The sequence below is a fragment of the Pantherophis guttatus genome, chromosome 3, assembly GCF_059756535.1.
Source record: "Pantherophis guttatus breed Tessera chromosome 3, ASM5975653v1, whole genome shotgun sequence".
Lineage (NCBI taxonomy): Eukaryota > Metazoa > Chordata > Lepidosauria > Squamata > Colubridae > Pantherophis > Pantherophis guttatus.
In genome coordinates, this window is record NC_142065.1 from 167,380,886 (window position 1) to 167,398,960 (window position 18,075).

General features: G+C 42.1%; 2 protein-coding genes across 2 annotated transcripts in view; one reads left to right on the forward strand and one right to left on the reverse strand.

Annotated features, from left to right (window-relative positions):
* Positions 1-7,144, reverse strand: part of ANKRD29 (ankyrin repeat domain 29) — a 33,881-nt gene extending 26,737 nt beyond the window's left edge. Inside the window, exons 1-2 of the mRNA XM_034429610.3 lie at positions 6,839-7,144; positions 1,063-1,173 (exon numbers count right to left, since the gene is read on the reverse strand). Of these exons, the coding sequence (XP_034285501.1) occupies positions 1,063-1,173; positions 6,839-6,850 (123 nt within the window). The 5' untranslated portion in view covers positions 6,851-7,144. The remainder of the gene's footprint in view (positions 1-1,062; positions 1,174-6,838) is intronic.
* A 5,980-nt stretch (positions 7,145-13,124) lies between these two features.
* The window catches only part of LAMA3 (laminin subunit alpha 3), a 136,598-nt gene continuing 131,647 nt past the window's right edge, over positions 13,125-18,075 (forward strand). The window contains exon 1 of the mRNA XM_087891338.1: positions 13,125-17,314. Within this exon, the coding sequence (XP_087747464.1) occupies positions 17,012-17,314 (303 nt within the window). The 5' untranslated portion in view covers positions 13,125-17,011. The remainder of the gene's footprint in view (positions 17,315-18,075) is intronic.

An 18,075-nucleotide genomic window follows, 5' to 3' on the forward strand; every position in this document is an offset into this window, starting at 1 on the left:
TTATTGCATATATGCTTCCACGTTTGTGATGCTCTTTGACCTTCCATTTTTCCCAGAAAATTTGACCTTCCCCAGAAAGTCAATGGGGAAGCCAGTAGGGAGAGCTGCAAGTTGTTGAGCTAAGTCTTCCTCAACAGTGCACCCTCCTCCAGCTTCTCTGCATTTGTGTCATCCTGATCAGTAACACATGTCTGTGCCCCCTCTCCAACCCATGCAGCACCTCTCGCACCCTCCCTTGCACCCTCCCAATCCATGCAGCACCTCTAGCACACCCCACTGCAGCTTCACACACCTTCTCCCTTCCTTCCTCCACTTCCCCACACCAGCACAGTCACTTATCTGCCTTTCAGCTTGGGATGTGCAACTTCCTACCAGCTTCTCCATTGTCTTTGGTGATGAAAAGTCAGCAGAAGTTGCTTAATGTCCATGTGATTCAGTTATTGATGGCAGCCAGACTGCAGAGACTGCCATCACTAAACAATGCTATCACAGTTTATGATCGCATTGCTTAGCAATGGAAATTCTAGTCCCAATTGCCACTATAAGTCAAGGATTACTCTATATTGGTCCAAATGCCACTCTGAATCCTGGAGTTTTTTCACTGCCGTTGTAACTTCAAACAGTTGCTAAACAAATTGTTATGTCAAGAACTACCTATCAGAGGCATAATATTTCAAATCATCTGACAGAAATTTTTCAGAGAAGCAATAGTGAAAGAACATATAAATTAAGGCTATAGCACCCATTAGCACTTTTGAATCCTGTTCCCTGTGTCAGAGTCTCCATTCAAATAGCACACCTCAATTCGGGAATTCCCCCTCATATCCCCCCAATTGTCAACAGTAACTCAGTGATGTGGGGAAAAAGTGATATTCTCTTTAAGGAAGAGAAAAATACGGAAAGTTCCAGGAATGGAACTGCAGTTAAAATTCTTTGGCAATTTCTTTTAAGTAAAAGTTAGAAACTAAAATTAATACATTCCTCAGTTTTGTTTCTTTCCTATCACAGTGAACTATGAAAACAGATGCAAATCATATGTTTTTCCGTAAAGAAAGCCCTTACACAATCTTTGCAGTCCACGTCGACACGCCCACTATTCAACAGCAACTGAAGCAGTGCCAAATTTCCTTTCCTTGCAGCCCAGAATGCAGCATTTGCAAGTGGCGTCTCCTTCTGTTAATAAATCCAAATATAACAAAAATAATTTAAACTTGTTTTATGATATTACATGCAAGCAGGCGAGTATCTTGAATACTTTATTGATAAACCTTTACCCCCAAATCAAAGATATTACATCAAGACATTACAGCAATCTAGCAACATTATTTTTTCTTTTAATTTATGGAAGAAGAATCTTGTCAATCTGGGGCACATTGTATATCCTTTTTATTGTCAATGTTCTTTATCTTTAAAAGTGTAAAGTAGTTGTTCAACAGTTCAATAAATGCATTGAAACTTTAAGGGATCATTATTAAGCAAGCCTCCCAAAGAACAAATACGTAGTCATCCTATGCAGAATAAATAATGGGAGCCTAATAGTCCAGAAGAAAACATTGCCATGCAACCAGAAGTTAATGAGGGCTGGAGTTGTCCATGGGATAAAGAAATTAGGAGCATAACTGCATTATATCCTACCTGCCTGCAGACTCTTCCCACTGGCAACCTAATTTTACACCGGAACTAGGTGTGATACACAAATGCACAACATTTATTTGCTGACTTCAGTATTCCCTGAAGATTTGCCTGTCTCTCCTGCAGGTTTAGTATAGTGTGTTATAATTGAGTTTTGAGATATTTGTTACCCTCAAATCTCCAGGGAACAAATATACAGTGTTTTGAGAGATTATGATAAAACATTTGCATAAATTTATGGGGACAGTATGAGAAATTCAGCATTTTATGATGTAATTAAAATTCTATCTTGTAACATAATACAAAAATATATACCGTGTTTCCCCAAAAATACGACCTACCCCAAAAGTAAGTCCTAGCTTGAGTTTTACATGTATGCCCAATATAAGCACTACCCCCAAAATAAGCCCTAATTAAGACCCCACCCACTCCAGGGTGCATGGGTAAAAATTAAGCTAGGGTGGGAATGAGGGGTGGAGCTTCCCTACTACTTACCTTTGGACAGTTGCAGCCAGACCTCGCACACCCTGACACCTGGCTTGCCAGCCCATTTCTTTTGCAGCTGGCAATGCTTTGCTGAAGGCCTCTGCAGCTGATAACAGAGCTGTGGATCGATACGGAAATCTGTTATCAGCTGCAGAGGTCTTCAGGAAACCTTGCCTCTGACAGCGAAAAGGAGGCCAGGGGCGACGAGTACAAGTGAGGTGAGTCAGTGGATGACAATCCCCCGCAAAATAAGACCTGGTGCCTTTTTTGGTGGCAAAAAAAGACAGGGTCTTATTTTTGGGAAAACACGGTTAGTTGACTTTTATCAGAAATATCTGTTTATTGGAACAGCAGCATTTTTTTAAGGCAGGATACAAAAAAAAGGGAAAGGAGAGATCCTGCTTAGTAACCCCTATACAATGAATAAATACTCTTCAAAAGGACAGCTCTTTTGCTATAGAGCTGAGAATGGGAAACCCTATCCTACAGGTAAAGAGGCATGCTTCCAGGTGCCATTTGCATTCATGGGGGTGTAAATATATGGATTGAACTGGGGTATCTCCGGCATGCTAATGCAATGGCCGTTCATTCCCTTCTGATAAGGCCCTTTACTAACATCAACCAGAAAACATAGTGGGTTATATTAATACTGCAACCTATGTAAGCCCCATTTAATTCAGTGGGGTTATTCTCAAGTAAATATGCACTGGACTATAGAAGGGGACTATAAAAGCAGAGACATCACCCTGCCAACAAAAGTGCATATAGTCAAGGCTATGGTTTTCCTAGTTGCAATGTATGGCTGTGAAAGATGGACCATAAGAAAGGCTGAGCGCCAAAGAATTGAGGCCTTTGAACTATGGTGCTGGAGGAGACTCCTGCAAGTCCCTTGGACTGCAAGGCGATCAAACCGGTCAGTCCTAGAAAAGATCAACCCTGACTGCTCTTTAGAAGGCCAGATCCTGAAGATGAAACTAAATACTTTGGCCACCTAATGAGAAGGAAGGACTCACTGGAGAAGAGCCTAATGCTGGTTAAGATTGAGGGCAAAAGAAGAAGGGGACGACAGAGAATGAGGTGGCTGGATGGAGTCACTGAAGCAGTAGGCGTGAGCTCAAATGGACTCCAGAGGATGTTAGAGGACAAGAAGGCCTGGAGGAATGTCGTCCATGGGGTTGCAATGAGTCGGACATGACTTTGCAACTAACAACAACAGCAACAACATAGAAGGGTAGCATTAATCTCCCTATTCCTGAATGGCAATCCAGCATAGTGTCTCTAGTGCTTTCTTGAATCAGGAATTATGTTAAAAGCAATCAGAAACTTATAGTACTACAAGTAATCCTCGACTTGCAACCACAACTGAGACCAGAATTTCCATTGCTAAGCAATGGAGTTAATTGTACCCTATTTTGCCATGGCTGTGAAGCAAATCACTGCTATTGTTAAGTGAATCATGCAGTGATTGATCAAATCCATTTAGTTCCTTGATTTTGGTTATTGGAAGCTGGCTGGTGATCACATGATTTAGGGACACTGCAGCCATTGTAAATATATGCTAGTTGCAGAACACCCAAATTTTGATTACATGACCAAGGGGATGCCTTGGCATTCATAAATGCATAGACCGCTAAGTTTTTTTTTCAGTGCCATTGTAACTTCGAATAGTCACTAAATGAATGATTGTAAGTTCAGGATTACCTGTATATTAAATGCAATAAGCAAATTCATGACATCTAGAATGTTACAAGTAGTTCTCAACTTAGTGACTGTTCGAAGTTACAACAGCACTGAAAAGTGTGACCATTTTTCATACTTATGACTATTCCTATGATCACATGATCAAAATTCAGACCCTTGGCAATTGATTCATATTTATGCTGGTTGCAATGTCCTGGAATTATGTGATCACATTTTGCAACCTTCTGACAAGCAAAATCAGTGGGGAAGCCAGATTCTCTCAACAACCATGTTACTAAGTTATCATGCTTGATTCCCTTAACAACTATGGTAAGAAAGGTTGCAAAATCCATTTAACAACTGTCTCACTTAGCAACAGAAATTTTTGGGCTCAATTGATGTCATAAATCGAGGATTAACTGTATTTATCATAAACTTTTGCCTTGTTCTGCATTCAAGAGATCTTGAATTTAACCCTCAACACAAACACTTGTTTTAAGAATCAAGTAGTAAGTAACGGGAAAGTTTTCTGAGACCCTGGACTCCCAATACCAATCAACTTCCCTTCACTTTAAAAAAAATTGCATTCCATATCATCATCATCCATAATCTTTGATTATTTTATTTTATAGTCATACTTCCTTCTCAAATTATCATAGCTATTAAAAAAATCTGTTAACCAGGCCAGATAAAAAGAGCACTGCAGATGAGGAAATCCACTGTGAATCAGTATCTATTTCCTCTGTCAGATAATGGCTATGGTGTTCTCATTCATTCAGGTCTGTCAGGTAATGCTCTTATTCAGTGGTTATTAAATCTTCTTCGAGTAACAAGGAGGCCAGAGCATAGAGTCTGGTCAGGATGAAGATTCTTCTGTGAGATAGATACAGAATGTTGGCTACGTACCTACCATAGGAGAATGATTTTTCCATCAAGTCTTTCCCATGTAAGGAAGGCGCTCATAGAGGTCTCTCTGGAGAATATTACCAAGGAAACAATACCATACCATAAACTGATGCTGCAAGAGACAGCTTGCATGACCATTGTGCTTGAAAATGTATTCCAAAACCAGAAAACAATATTATCTTAATACTTTCCTCAAACACTGAGAAATCCATGCTGTCTAAAGAAAATAAGTTTATAATCCAGGTGGCAGAAGATTGGTAGGAAAGATGGAGCAACAGGAACTAATTCTTTGGGAGAGCACAGGGATTAATTTGAATCTAGTAATTAAGGCACCAGGCTAGAAACCAGAAGACTGAATTCTAGCACCACCTTAGGCATGAAAGTTAACTGGGTGACTTTGGACCAGTCACTTTCTCTCAGCCCTCACAGAGTTGTTGTGAGAAAAACAGGAAGAGGAGGGAGTATGAATTTGAGATATTTTATAAAATAACAAGGTGGGGTAAAAATAAATGATTTCCTTATGCAACTTGAACCTCCTGATGCTATAAAAATGTATTATTTTAAAAAATATGTATTCAGCTGCCCATCTTACACTGAACTCTGGGTTTCCAATCATCAATTAAAACAATATCAATTATAAAACAACAGAAAACCATATTAAGGCTATTAAAACAGTAAAAATGAAAAACTTGGCCCCAAAGTTAAACTTCCAACATATAATCCCTCATTAAATCCTCTCACCCAGCTCAACCTATCCCAGCACTATTTCTTTCCCAGTATGAGGGTGTCTACTATATTAACAGGAAGAACTTTATTTTGAGATACCGGTGTAGGTCTCTTCCTGAGATGGAGGGATTCTGTGGATAATCTTTCAGTACAGGAAACCAGTCTAGTTTAAAGTAGCTTGTTATGGTAAAGTTACCATGTGGAAAAATGGATCATAAAGATGTGGAAAAAGCCTTTTGATTGTGGCTTTCAACCTACTGGAAAAAAAAACTTAAGAGGCAGAGCAACCCTGCGCTGTATGGCTTTTTTTGCCAAATTGAGTTATAGCCAACTTGTTTCAGCAAAAATTGGCCAGGCATCCAGTTAATTTGTCTTAATATGTATTTTAATAACCAGTATGTTAATTTTTTAAAAAAAATCTGGTGAGTTGCTTTTAGGATCCCATGGAATCCCTTTTCCTATGGAAAGATAATTGATGATGATAGAATAGAATAAAAATTTTTATTGGCCAAGTGTGATTGGACACACAAGGAATTTGTCTTGGTGCATAGGCTCTCAGTGTACATAAAAGATACGTTCATCAAGAATCATAAGGTATAACACTTAATGATAGTCATAGGGTACAAATAAGCAATCAGGAAACAATATCAATATAAATCGTAAGGATACAAGTAACAAAATTACAGCCATGCAGTCATAAGTGGAAGGAGATGGGTGGTGGGAAGGATGAGAAGATTAATAGTAGCGCAGACTACTGATGATGATGATGATGATGATGATGATATAAAATTCAGGCCTACCAGTGTTTGTTTCCCTTTACAGCACCCCCAGACCTACCCCTTAAACTCCATTGGAATTGGGCGACCAATAAATTTAAATAAATAACAATTTGTTTAACTCTGCAGAAAGACCCCTCCCAGAATGCTGCTCTGACTGACAGTTCTCAACGGCTGGAGGCTTTGCACCACTTTCAGTATAAATAGGGGGGGAAAGACTTTTCCCGTGTCCCTTGAACGCGAAACGTCTCCCTTATAACTGGCATGAGACAGGGAGGGAGGGGAGAGGAGGGGGGCGATGACTTCTTGACCGGGCTCATTTTCCAGCTACAGACAACCCAGCGAGTCTAAGATAAATGCAGACACGAAGGACTCGCCCCAGCCGCACCACGCTTCACCTTTCAGCGCTTGGCTCCACCGCCGGCGGCGAGCGGTGACACGCCAAAGATCGCTTTTCTGGAGCAGCCGGTTTCTGAGCCGGCTTCCTTCTGCTCTTCTGCAAGCCGGGCTAACGGCAAGAGGCAGCCACTCCAACCAGGCCTGCCCCGGCGCCTGACTGCAATGTTAGCGGGAGACCAGCTCCAGCTGCAGCAGCAACACCATAGCCCGGCACAGCTCGATTGCGGACTTACCTTGAAAGACATCTTGAGCTCTCTAAGCGGGTCATGCCTACCGCCAAAAGCGGAGCTGCATCGTCTGGCCGCCCTGCAGCGCTTCCTCCCGGCTTTCCTCTGGGGCTGGCAGGCGAGCAGGGCAGCGTCTGGCTGCAGAGAGCGGCAGCCCCACGCCCGAGCCGGCGTCTGAGTAACAGCGGCGGCTGTCTGCCAGCCAACCAGCGCCACGAGGCCCGCTTTTCCTCGCGAGCTGCAGGCTCTGCTGGCTCATCGCGGTGCCCTCCCAGGATTCCCGCGCTTTGATCGGGAGAGGAGGATTTAGCTGCGGGCCTCGGTGCCTGCCTGAGGTGATAAGACAAAAAAGGGGTGAACCGTGTCGGGCTGTTAAGAGGACTTGCGCTAAAGGGGTACAAGTACAGGTAGCCCTCGGTTTACAACAGTTCACTTTGTGGCAGGGGTGAAATCCAGCAGGTTTTGGAGAACCGGTAGCGGAAATTTTGAGCAGTTCGGAGAACCGGCAAATACCACCTCTAGCTGGCCCCAGAGTGGGATGGGAATGGAGATTTTGCAATATCCTTCCCCTGGAGTGGGGTGGGAATGGAGATTTTGCAGTATCCTTCCCCTGCCATTCCCACCAAGCCACATCATGCCCACCAAGCCACGCCCACAGAACCGGTAGGGGAAAAAAATTGGATTTCACCACTGCTTTGTGGCCATTTGAAATTACAATGGCACTGAAAAAAGTGACTAATGACCATTTTTCACACTTTTAACTACCATTGTAGGGTTCCCATGGGCACATGATCAAAATTCAGATGCTTGGCAACTTACTCATGCCAGTTGCAGTGTCCCAGGATCATATGATCACCTTCTGTGACCTTCTGACAAGCAAAGTCAATGGGGAAACCAGATTCCCTTAATGACTGTGTTACTAATTTAACAACTTCAGTGATTCAGTTAACAAATGGGACAAGCAAAGTTGTAAAATGGGACAAAACTGCCTTAACAAATTTCTCACTTAGCAGCATAAATTTTGGGGTCAATTGTGGTCCTACGTGGAGGACTTACTCATAGGCCTCAACTTACGGCCACAATTGAGCCAAAAATTTCTGTTGCTAAATGACACATTTGTTAAGTGAGTTTTGCCCCATTTTATGACCTCTCTGGCCACTGTTATTAAGTTAATCACTGCAGTTGTTAAATTAGTAACACAGTCGTTAAGTGAATCTGGTTTTCTGTTGACTTTGCTTGTCAGAAGATCAGAGAAGGTGATCATATGACCCTGGTACACTGCAACTGTCATGAGTTACTTGCCAAGCATCTGAATTTTGATCATGTGCCCATGGGGACACTGCAATGGTCGTTAAAGTGTGAAAAATGGTCATAAGACACTTTTTTCAGTGCCATTTGAATGGCTACTAAATGAACTGTTGTAAGTCAAGGACTACCTGTATTTCATTCAAGCTATTTACATTCCACCTTTTGGATGTTCAAAACAACTAAGAGTCTTTTAAAAAGACACAGTAAAATATTTCAGATCGGTAATGAAAAGCATTTAAATGTTATTGAGCAAGAAAATACATGAAAAAGTTGCAAGAGTTCCACGATCTTACTTCTAAAACAGTTCTACATATGTGTTGCACTTAAAAGGCTAGAAATCCTAGTTTACAATACCCTGTTTGCCTGAAAATAAAACCTCCCCGGATAATAAGCCCAATCAGGCTTTTGAGTGCATGCGCTAAAATTAGCCCTCCCCCCAAAATAAGCCCTTCCTGGAAATATTGAAATGCATGCACAGCTGGTCCCCGCCATTTCCTCTAGTTGCTCACCACACAAACAACATGAGGTGAGGAGGCGAGGCCGGAGGGGGAGAAAGGAGGGGGAACATGCCCCACCACCTCACATGCCCTTACCTAAGGGCCGCTCCCCCAACTCTAGCCATCATGCCCCTTTTGTCATTCTAATGGCCGCTGCAAAAGCCATTAGCAAAGAACAGGGAGGCAACAGCGGCGATGGGACACCCAGTCGCAATGACGTGACTGGGCCGACAGCATGGTGCAGAGTCCTGGGAAGCATGGCTGGAAGCGTGTGCACGGCCTCGGGCAAACAGCTGATGAACTGATGTGTCAGCAGCAGCCATGAGATGATCATGCTCATCGCCCCCTGCACCTCAAAAATAATAAGACCTCCTCAAAAATAAGGCCAAGCACTTATTTGGGGGGTCAAAATAAGATCCTGTCTTATTTTCGGGAAAACACGGTAGTAATAAATAGATGGAGGAGTGTTCAATAAACTGTATTTCATTATTTTAGCCCCATGGATTTTGAGTACAGAGGTACCAATTTGTTCCTAACGGAAGAACAGCACATGTGGTACAGTCTTATCTGAAAGCTCATATTGTAATAATAAATGATAATATTGCAAGGACATTGGGCATTTATTTTACAGTCCAGAAAGGAACAGGTTTCATAAAGCACTTTGGGGTTTAACTTCCAGGATATAGACACAGAATTGGATTGCATTATATGTCACAAAACAATACCAATTATGCAGAATTTAAAAAATATCATGTTATGACTTTGTATCTGAATCTCTGAGTAAAATAAAATATAAAGATATTTATATTTTTATAAGGTAATATGTTATTATAAGGTATTATTATAAGATATTATAAAGTAATTATAAAAACAATGCACTTGAATTATTCTACAACACATGTTCTTTGTTCCTAGACCATCTCTTTTGGATTAATTTAACAGAAAGCAATATTAAGTCTTAAATTAAAAAGTATATGAAAAAAAAATGAACTATACAATATACTGATTTTGCTTTTCCATTTTAGTTAGAAAAGTTTTTTTTCCTTTTTCTATCTTGCCCATCTTGCAGAGTAGTGAGTTTATTTTCACTTGAAGCACATGAGAACAGACATCTATTTTGAAAAGTTTTTGTTGGAAATAGTGGCTGCCTAAATGAAATTAGGTGCTTGCTTCAGAACAGCAGCAAAACAATAAGAAAGATCTTAATTGAAAGCTTACATAGAAATAATAATTTATAACAGCCTATAGATCATATGGAGCATTTTTGGTATTTTCTGCATCTCCTAACTTCTACAGCAACCAAGAATGTAGGAAACAAAATTGCATTGTGCGTGGTTTGAAGGCCAGTCCTGAGGTATCACAGTGAGAATGGTGAACCTTTCTTCAGAAACATTCTCTAATTTAAAGGTAAGCAACCTTTTTGGATAGGCATGCACATAGGCGTTTTTCAGATCCTATTTCTGGCACTCTCATAAAGAAAGCTCTCTTGGCAGAAATGAATTATCTCTGGGCACAAATCAAATACATAATAATAAAATGGCTCCCCTGGGAGAAGCAGCCAATCATACCTAGCCATTTACCAGACGGCAAAGAATTGAAGTTGTTCCCTTTAGCTTTCTCTACTACCCTTTTATTTTCTGGGCAGATGGACAAACCAGCAAATAAAGCACTGGGTTCAGCCATCTTTTTTTTTTTTTTTTTAATTTTCTAAGAATGTGTTTGGAGTCAAAAGGACTTTTTCATAAAGATGAAAGCCTTGTAGTGTGCCAGTTTCCCATGTAAGTTTTTTTTTGAGTTAAATAGTCTTGAAAGATTCTAAATGAACGGAGAATTTGATGAGCTGTGCTGAAACCAGTATTGATTTGCAGAGAAGTACCATCACTAGTTTCAAATTTATTTTGTGGAAGCATAGCTATCCTTTAAAATCTTGCTGCCACACACACCCTCAAAGTAATCCATGTAAAATAGTTTTGTTGAAGTTTAAACTTACCCTCCATAGCAGTGGTGGATTCAAGTAATTTAACAACTGGTTCTCTGCCCTAATGATTTCTTCCAACAACCAATTTGCCAAACTGCTCAGACAGTTAACAACCGAAGTGGTGTGAACTGGCTGAATCCCACTACTGCTCCATAGCCATTCTTACCTCTCAGTTGTACCAGGGGTGGGTTCTAATTTTTTTTACTACTGGTTCTGTGGGCGTGGCTTATTTTGTGGGTGTGGCTTGGAAGTCATGTGACTAGGTGGGCGTGGCTAGCTGGTCAGAGTCATTTCTGGAAGGTCCTCGCACTTACGACCCAACTCATTTGTTTGCTTTTAACACTGATCAGCTGTAGGACAGCCGTTTGAAGCCCTGCGGCAAGAGTTTAAACAGTTTTTTCCCTCTAGTCATCAGCTGGGACTCAGGAGGCAGCAATAGATTGGGGGTGGGACCAAATAAAAGGTAAGAATAACGTGGGGGTGGGGTGGGGGGGTGGGGGGGAGAACCGGTTCGGTGACGTCATATCGTCACTGCTACCGGCTCAGCCGAACCGGACCGAACCGGGAGGAACCCACCACTGAGTTGTACTCCACCAGACATTGTAATAACAGACTGGATTTTATTATATTCTATCTCCCAGTTATTTAAAGGAGATAAACTATTATGGTCAATTAAAACAGAATTTAAAATAATGTATGAATAGATTCTGTCTAAAGCGAAATAATCAACCAAAATAATTTTCCAAACTTAATTATAAAATGACTTGTGGTGGCACAGTGGTTAGAATGCAGTATTGCAGGCTAATTCTGCTAACTGCTGACTGCCAGCATTTTGGCAGTTCGAGCCTCACCGGCTCAAGATTGACTCAGCCTTCCATCCTTCCAAGGTGAGTAAAATGAGGACCCAGATTGTTAGGGGCAATATACTGACTCTGTAATATGCTTAGAGAGGGCTGTAAAGCACTGTGAAATGGTATGTAAGTCTAAGTGCTATTGCTATTGCTGCTCTGGCCACGTTTCAGTCAGTGGTGAAATCCATTTTTTTTTTACTACCAGTTCTGTGGGCGTGGCTTATGAACGTGGTTGACTTGGTGGGTGTGGCTTGGTGGGAGTGGCAGGGGAAGGATACTGCAAAATCTCCATTCCCACCCCACTCCTGGGGGAAGGATACTGCAAAATCCCCATTCCCACCCCACTTTGGGGCCAACCAGGGGTGGTATTTGCCGGTTCTCCGAACTGCTCAAAATTTCCGCTACCGGTTCTCCAGAACCCGCTGGATTTCACCCCTGGTTTCAGTTGCCTTTCTGTTCTCATCCTCCCTCTTTACAAGTTCATTTAGGTGTATGGCTCCCTTTTCATATGGTTGTGCCCAAATAATACTTTTTTTTTTGTTTTTAACAGGACAAGATTATTAAATCACAAGTATCAAGGAATATTTCCATATAAATTATGTTGTCTATTCATATTGTTATGACTGCATATTCCATAATTAAGCTACAGGACCGAAGTAACGTATTTTTCCTGTTTCCTCTCTTACTCAAGTAGCAGTAACGGAGTCCTGTGGACTAGGGGCAGGTAAAAAGGCAGATCTCAGGGCAGGGAGCAAAATCAAGGTGGTGGAGAGATGCAGTCTGATTACAAATGGCGGAAGAGAGAGGCAATGAAAATATGCATGTGCACTTTATAGAAAGAGGTGAGTATGATATCTCAGACATCGCCCATTGCTGAAATAGAGTTTTCTTTAAAGGAATGCAGCACTGAAGCATGTTCAGGAAAGGAATTTATAGTTGGAACTTGGGTTGACAAGGTTCATTATGCTTGATTAGCGCTGTTAAACATATCTGAATTAATGTAATGAAGAAAACATTGATGCTTGCATAGTAGCTAGAGATCTCTCTCTCCATCTGGAGAATATAAGAGACATTATCTGTGCATAAATCTATTAAATAATGTCTATAAGCAATTCCTCAACTATTCTTTGACTTAGGGTGAGCTATTGGCACATATAAAGATCTATTTCCCTATTGGTGCACTTTGACATATCAAGTTTCCTTGAATAGAAACATGCACAACTCAGCATCAGATGTTTTAAGTCGATCAGTGGCAAAAAGCATTTGTCATCACTTTTGTCAGCTAAAAGGTTAGGAGAAACACTGGCAGTATTGTACTTTATTAAAAACAGGATATGAAACACAAAAGATTTAACACCATTTTCCCATTATATATATATTTGACAAGATAGAAACTGGCAATCAGTGTCACTTAAAACAGACAGACTGGAGTTGCTGATGTTCATTATTCTCTATCAATACTTGTTGGAATAAAATATAATATGTAGATTTCAGAAGCTCAGTAGATAACACAGGTCAGTTCTGGACTTTCTATAGCAAGAGACTTATTCTTTCAGTTCTTTCAAGTCACCTTCTGTTCTGTGCAAGATTTTCAAGCTGTTTTCGATTATGCTTTTGAGGAGTGACAAGGGTTTATTTTCTTTATGTTGGTCTGGGTAAAACTCCAATTACATAGTAGGGAAAAAGTATAATGTACTTTGTGCTTAATTTTTTCCAAATAATAAAAAGCCAAATATTGAAATGATGTATATAAAGATGGCTCCTTCATCTTGCCTACTTTGTTTTCCTGGATTAGAATAGCATGTACAACTTTCCTGTATGTTTTAGATTAGAAACCAGCTCTTAAAGTTTTGTCAGGACAATCAGCCAAAAGCTTCTCTTTGCCACATTCACAAAATACTTCAGCATAACTTAAATTAAGGGCACTAATGGAACATTGTGTGAAGATGTGAAGCTGGATAGCAGAGTTCTGGCTTCTAGCCTGACTGAATTCCATCCCAGATTAAACCAGGGGGAAGGGCACTGCTGATGGCTCTTCTCAGTCTGCTGTCCAAACTCTGATACATGCGGCTTCCCCAAATAAAGGTGTTCCACCAGGAATTTGGCTGAAAGCAAAAATAAAACCTCAGAACCTCTAATCTGTGCATGTTTGGCAATTCCAAAACATCTGCAGCTATTTAAAAAACAACCCTGGGGAGGAAAGTCAGGAAATTTAACACAAGCTGGTTGGAAAAACCCAAAAATCAAAATCATAGATCAAATAGAAATATGCTGAAGTGTTTATGCTACTAAAAGTCATTGTGTTATATATGATTATGAATAACTACAGATCAGAAATTGAGAGTATTGTTTAGCAAAAACCGAATAACTGAAAAGGTAGACCAAGTTTATTATCTACCTGAGGTGTCCTGTTTTACGGATGTCTATTCAGGTTGCAAGCTGTTTGTAATAAGAACATAAGTTATTTTTGGCTTTTGATGTGCTCACCTTGCAAAAAAAGAGAGAAGTGCATAGTCGCAGTCAACTTTCATAAGAATAGTCTCATTGTGTTTAGAACAACCTTGAACAGGACTGCACTGTGAGTGTGATAGTCTTCTTGTTGTGGCCCATCAAGTCAATCATGACTCCTGGTGGCTAGAAGGACAAGTCCCTGCAGTTTTCTTGGCAATGTTTTCAAAAATGGCTTGCCAGGGCTTTCTTCCTAGGACTGTGAGAGAATGACTGGCTACCAGAATAATATTCTATAAATTCTTTCTTAATGTATCATTTAATATCAGGGCATTGCAGTAAATTATACATTTGCACTTTTAAAGATTAAGTATAAATTATACATTTGCACTTTTAAAGATTGGAAAAATGGATTTGCTGTTTCATCCATATTTAATTAAGAAGAGAGAGAGAGAGAATTTTAACTCCTAGCAGCAATTCCAGCAATGATTAGGGATATTTTAGTTCAGCAATGAATGAAGGGTCTATATTTTATTCCTGTGAAGTACTGCTAAAAGTGTTAGGTTAAATCAGCGAGTTTTCTCCAAAACAGAAGATTAAATATAAAACTCATAAAACCATCAGTGTTTATTTTGTAATTAGTGTTGTGGAGGTCATGTGTCATACAGTTCTATTACAAGGTAATTTGAACTCATTAGGAACAAGCCCACTTGGCATGCATTACTGAAGCTTGGTTGACACCAGAGGGGGGAGTTTCCCTCTTGGAAATGTGTCCAGTTGAGTTAGGGTCTACAACCAGCCAGGGCCTCAGGGCAGAGGAGGGGCCTACTAGCTGTCATCCAGGAATCTCTTTTTGTTTTCAGGTGCCATGCACCACAGGTTTCTGATAGTGAGACCCGGTTGGTCTCACAGGATCAGTTGGGAATGCTGCCGCTGTACCAGTTTCTGTGCTGCATAGTAACCTCCCTGCCTGAGCTGCTGAAGGCTATCTCAGTGTTGGCAGGAAGTCCAGACTTCAATCTGGTTTGGCCTCGGAGGCAGCTCAAGAGTTTATGGCCACCATGGTAGCCATGGGCCTACCCCAGGTCATCCCAGGTCCAAATCAGGACAGTGGTCACACTCTGGATATGATTGTTGGAGCAGTAGCAACCTGTTCTGGTGGAGGATCTGTCATCCCCTCTGGCATGGTCAGACCATGCCCTGGTGGCTGTAAGAATCTCCAGTGCTGCCTCTTCCTGCAAGAAGACAAGACCTATTTGAATGGTGACCCTCAGTGACTAGACCCACCCTGGTTCCAGAAGAAGCTAGAGGATGTCTTGGGGGTTCTGCAGCATTGCCCTATGGAGGCTTTGGCCACAACCTGGAATCAGAAAGCAGCCAAGGCTCTGAACAGGATCAGATCCATGTGCCCTCTTATGGCCCATCACTCCCAAAACTCTCTGTGGTTTACGGAGGAGCTGAAGGTGCTGAAAAGATGCCTAGACCACTGCGGGAGGAAAACTTATGAACACATCTGATTGGACACAAGACAGACTCATTGTTAAGACCTACATCATGACAATATGTCACTATTTCTCTGGTCTTATTGCATCTGTAGAGTGTTACCTAATGGTCCTGATCAAGGTCACCTAGTCTCTCTTTGGGAAGGAGGGCTCAGATGATCACTTATAGGGCTGTGCAGAGGAATCTGTCGAACACCTGACAGATAAAATTGCTCAGATCCATTCTCAGTTTGAGAGCAAGCATGGAGCCCTTGTTGCTGGATTGTTGCTATTCCTTATGGGTTACCTATCTATGATGTTGATAGACTATTGTGGCTGGTCATGGGCATCAGATTTTCCATTTTGCTGCTAGTTTAAATAGGGAAACATTACTCTGAAACTAGAACAGCTAAGGATAGCAAGTTCCTCCTACTTCTGGATGACAAATGAAATTAAAGCAATGTCATGGGTCCATAACAGAACAAAAAATTTGCCAAAATACATTTACACTGTAATAATATAAAATGGGGAAAGTGTTGTAATTTTATTTAAATTTCTAATCTGTACATTTTATTCCTTATCTGGGCCCTCTTTTATTACCAGTGCTAGTTCTTCTGTTTGCCTTATCACAATCTTCCAGAAATGTTGAAAATTACTTATACTAAACCACTGCCACTTTACTTATGCTGCTGTAACCTTGAATGCTGAAGTAGCTGCTCCAGAGGAAGTGTCTTAATTTCCACATAGTGGATGAAAGATGATCCTGACACTCTCCAAAAAATAGTTTAGTGACTTGTAGAAGTCAGCTTTTTTAAAAAAAAAAAGAAGAAAAAAAAGATGGAACTGAGTTGAAATCCAAGATGAAGTTTCTTCAGAGGGCTTAGCAAGTGAAATAATTAAGGGGCAATTGTGAATTGTTTGAAGTCATCTACCTGGGAATCCTGAACATGCTGTTCCCAAACCACAAAGTCTCTTCAAGGCATCAAGTTGTGGAAAGAATGGGTTGTCTGAAGAAATTTTCGTGTGTGTGTGTGTTTTTTTTAATGCCATCCTCGGCCCCCTAAATCTACTAGTTCTCAAGCACCCTGTAACCTGATCCGATGGACATTTAATCAAAGGCAAATTCCACGAAGTTCAGCTGAGCTGAGAGAAACTCGGACAGTACGGGATCGCAGCCCTGGACGAAGCCTTAATCTGATCTGAGCTGCAGCCAGCAATGAGTGACGCGTTTCCTCAGTCCTCGCCTCACTTACGACGGACCGGTGCTCCTTGCTAACGAAGCAAGCGCCGGGTCGCTGTTAAAGCTGCAGGTGTTTTTCTCTGCCGGGATCGTTCCGGGGAATCACCACGCCGCCCTCGCCTCCTTAGGACCCCCGTAGTCCGATCTCCTCTCCCTGGGCGGCGTTTTCCCTCGTGATCCCGCGAAAGTGGCAGCCGAGCAGCAGGAGGTGTCTCTGCCGCCTCCTCCTCCTCCTCCTCCTCCCCTTTGCTTTCTTTTCGGTGCCCTCCGAGCTAATCGGAGCACAAAGGGGCACAGGAGGGGCGGAGGCAGGCCGTCCCTCTCGGATCACTAATCCCGCGGACGGCGTAAACAAATCCAGCGAAGGGGCGCGAAGATGGCGAGGACCCGGGTGGCGGCAGCTCTCTTGACTTCTCGAACGGCGCCAGGCGCAGCGTTGGCAGGGGTCGTCTTGGCGCTCTGGTCCTGCTGCCCCCCCGCGGGCTCCCTCTCGGCTTCTTCCCTGGGCGCCGGGGAGAGGGCGCTTAGTCTCCACCCGCCTTACTTCAACCTGGCGGAGACAACCCGCATTTGGGCAACTGCCACCTGCGGGCAGGACGAGAGCGGGAGGCCCCGCCTAGAGCTCTTCTGCAAGCTGGTGGGGGGACCCGCTGCTTCCCCCGCCGGACAAACCATCCAGGTGAGAGGAATGACCTGGGGATGGGGGGCGAGTTGAGGGTAGAGAGATTGGAAGAAGAACAGAAAGAGAAGTTGCACATAGAAACACTGGAAATTGGATTAGTTACTTTTTCTTGTAGTAGCAACTATTAAGGTCGCAGCCTGAACTCTTTGGGGTGAGATTCAGAAGTGGGTTTCAGCAGGTTCTCACCAGTTTTGGAGAACCGGTAATGGAAATTTTGAGTAGTTCGGAGAACCCGTAGTAAAAATTCTGACTGGCCCCACCCCCATCTATTCTCTGCCTCCCAAGGCCCAGCTGATCAGGAGGAAATGGGGATTTTGCAGTAACCTTCCCCTGGATTGGGGAGGGAATGGAGATTTTACAGTATCCTTCCCCTGGTGTGGGGTGGGAATGGAGATTTTATAGTATCCTTCCCCTGCCACACCCACCAAACCATGCCACACACACAGAACCGGTAGTAAAAATTTTTGAATCCCACCATGGTGAGATCCATTAATCTCAGACTTTTTTTCTGGATGGGCAGGCATGGAATCGCTTATGTGAGGACTGTAATAGCTGTCTTCATCAAGATAATGTAATATATAGAAGAGTAAAACCTCCCTTTCTTACCCTAATACCAGTGGCACTGACCTAATATGATCCTGTGTGTGTGTGTGTGTGTGTGTGTGTGTGTGTGTGTAAATTCAAATGTACATCAACAGGCAGCTCTATGTAATGTGCTTGAGTTTGCACTACATTTAATTTCTAATTTATATAGTGAA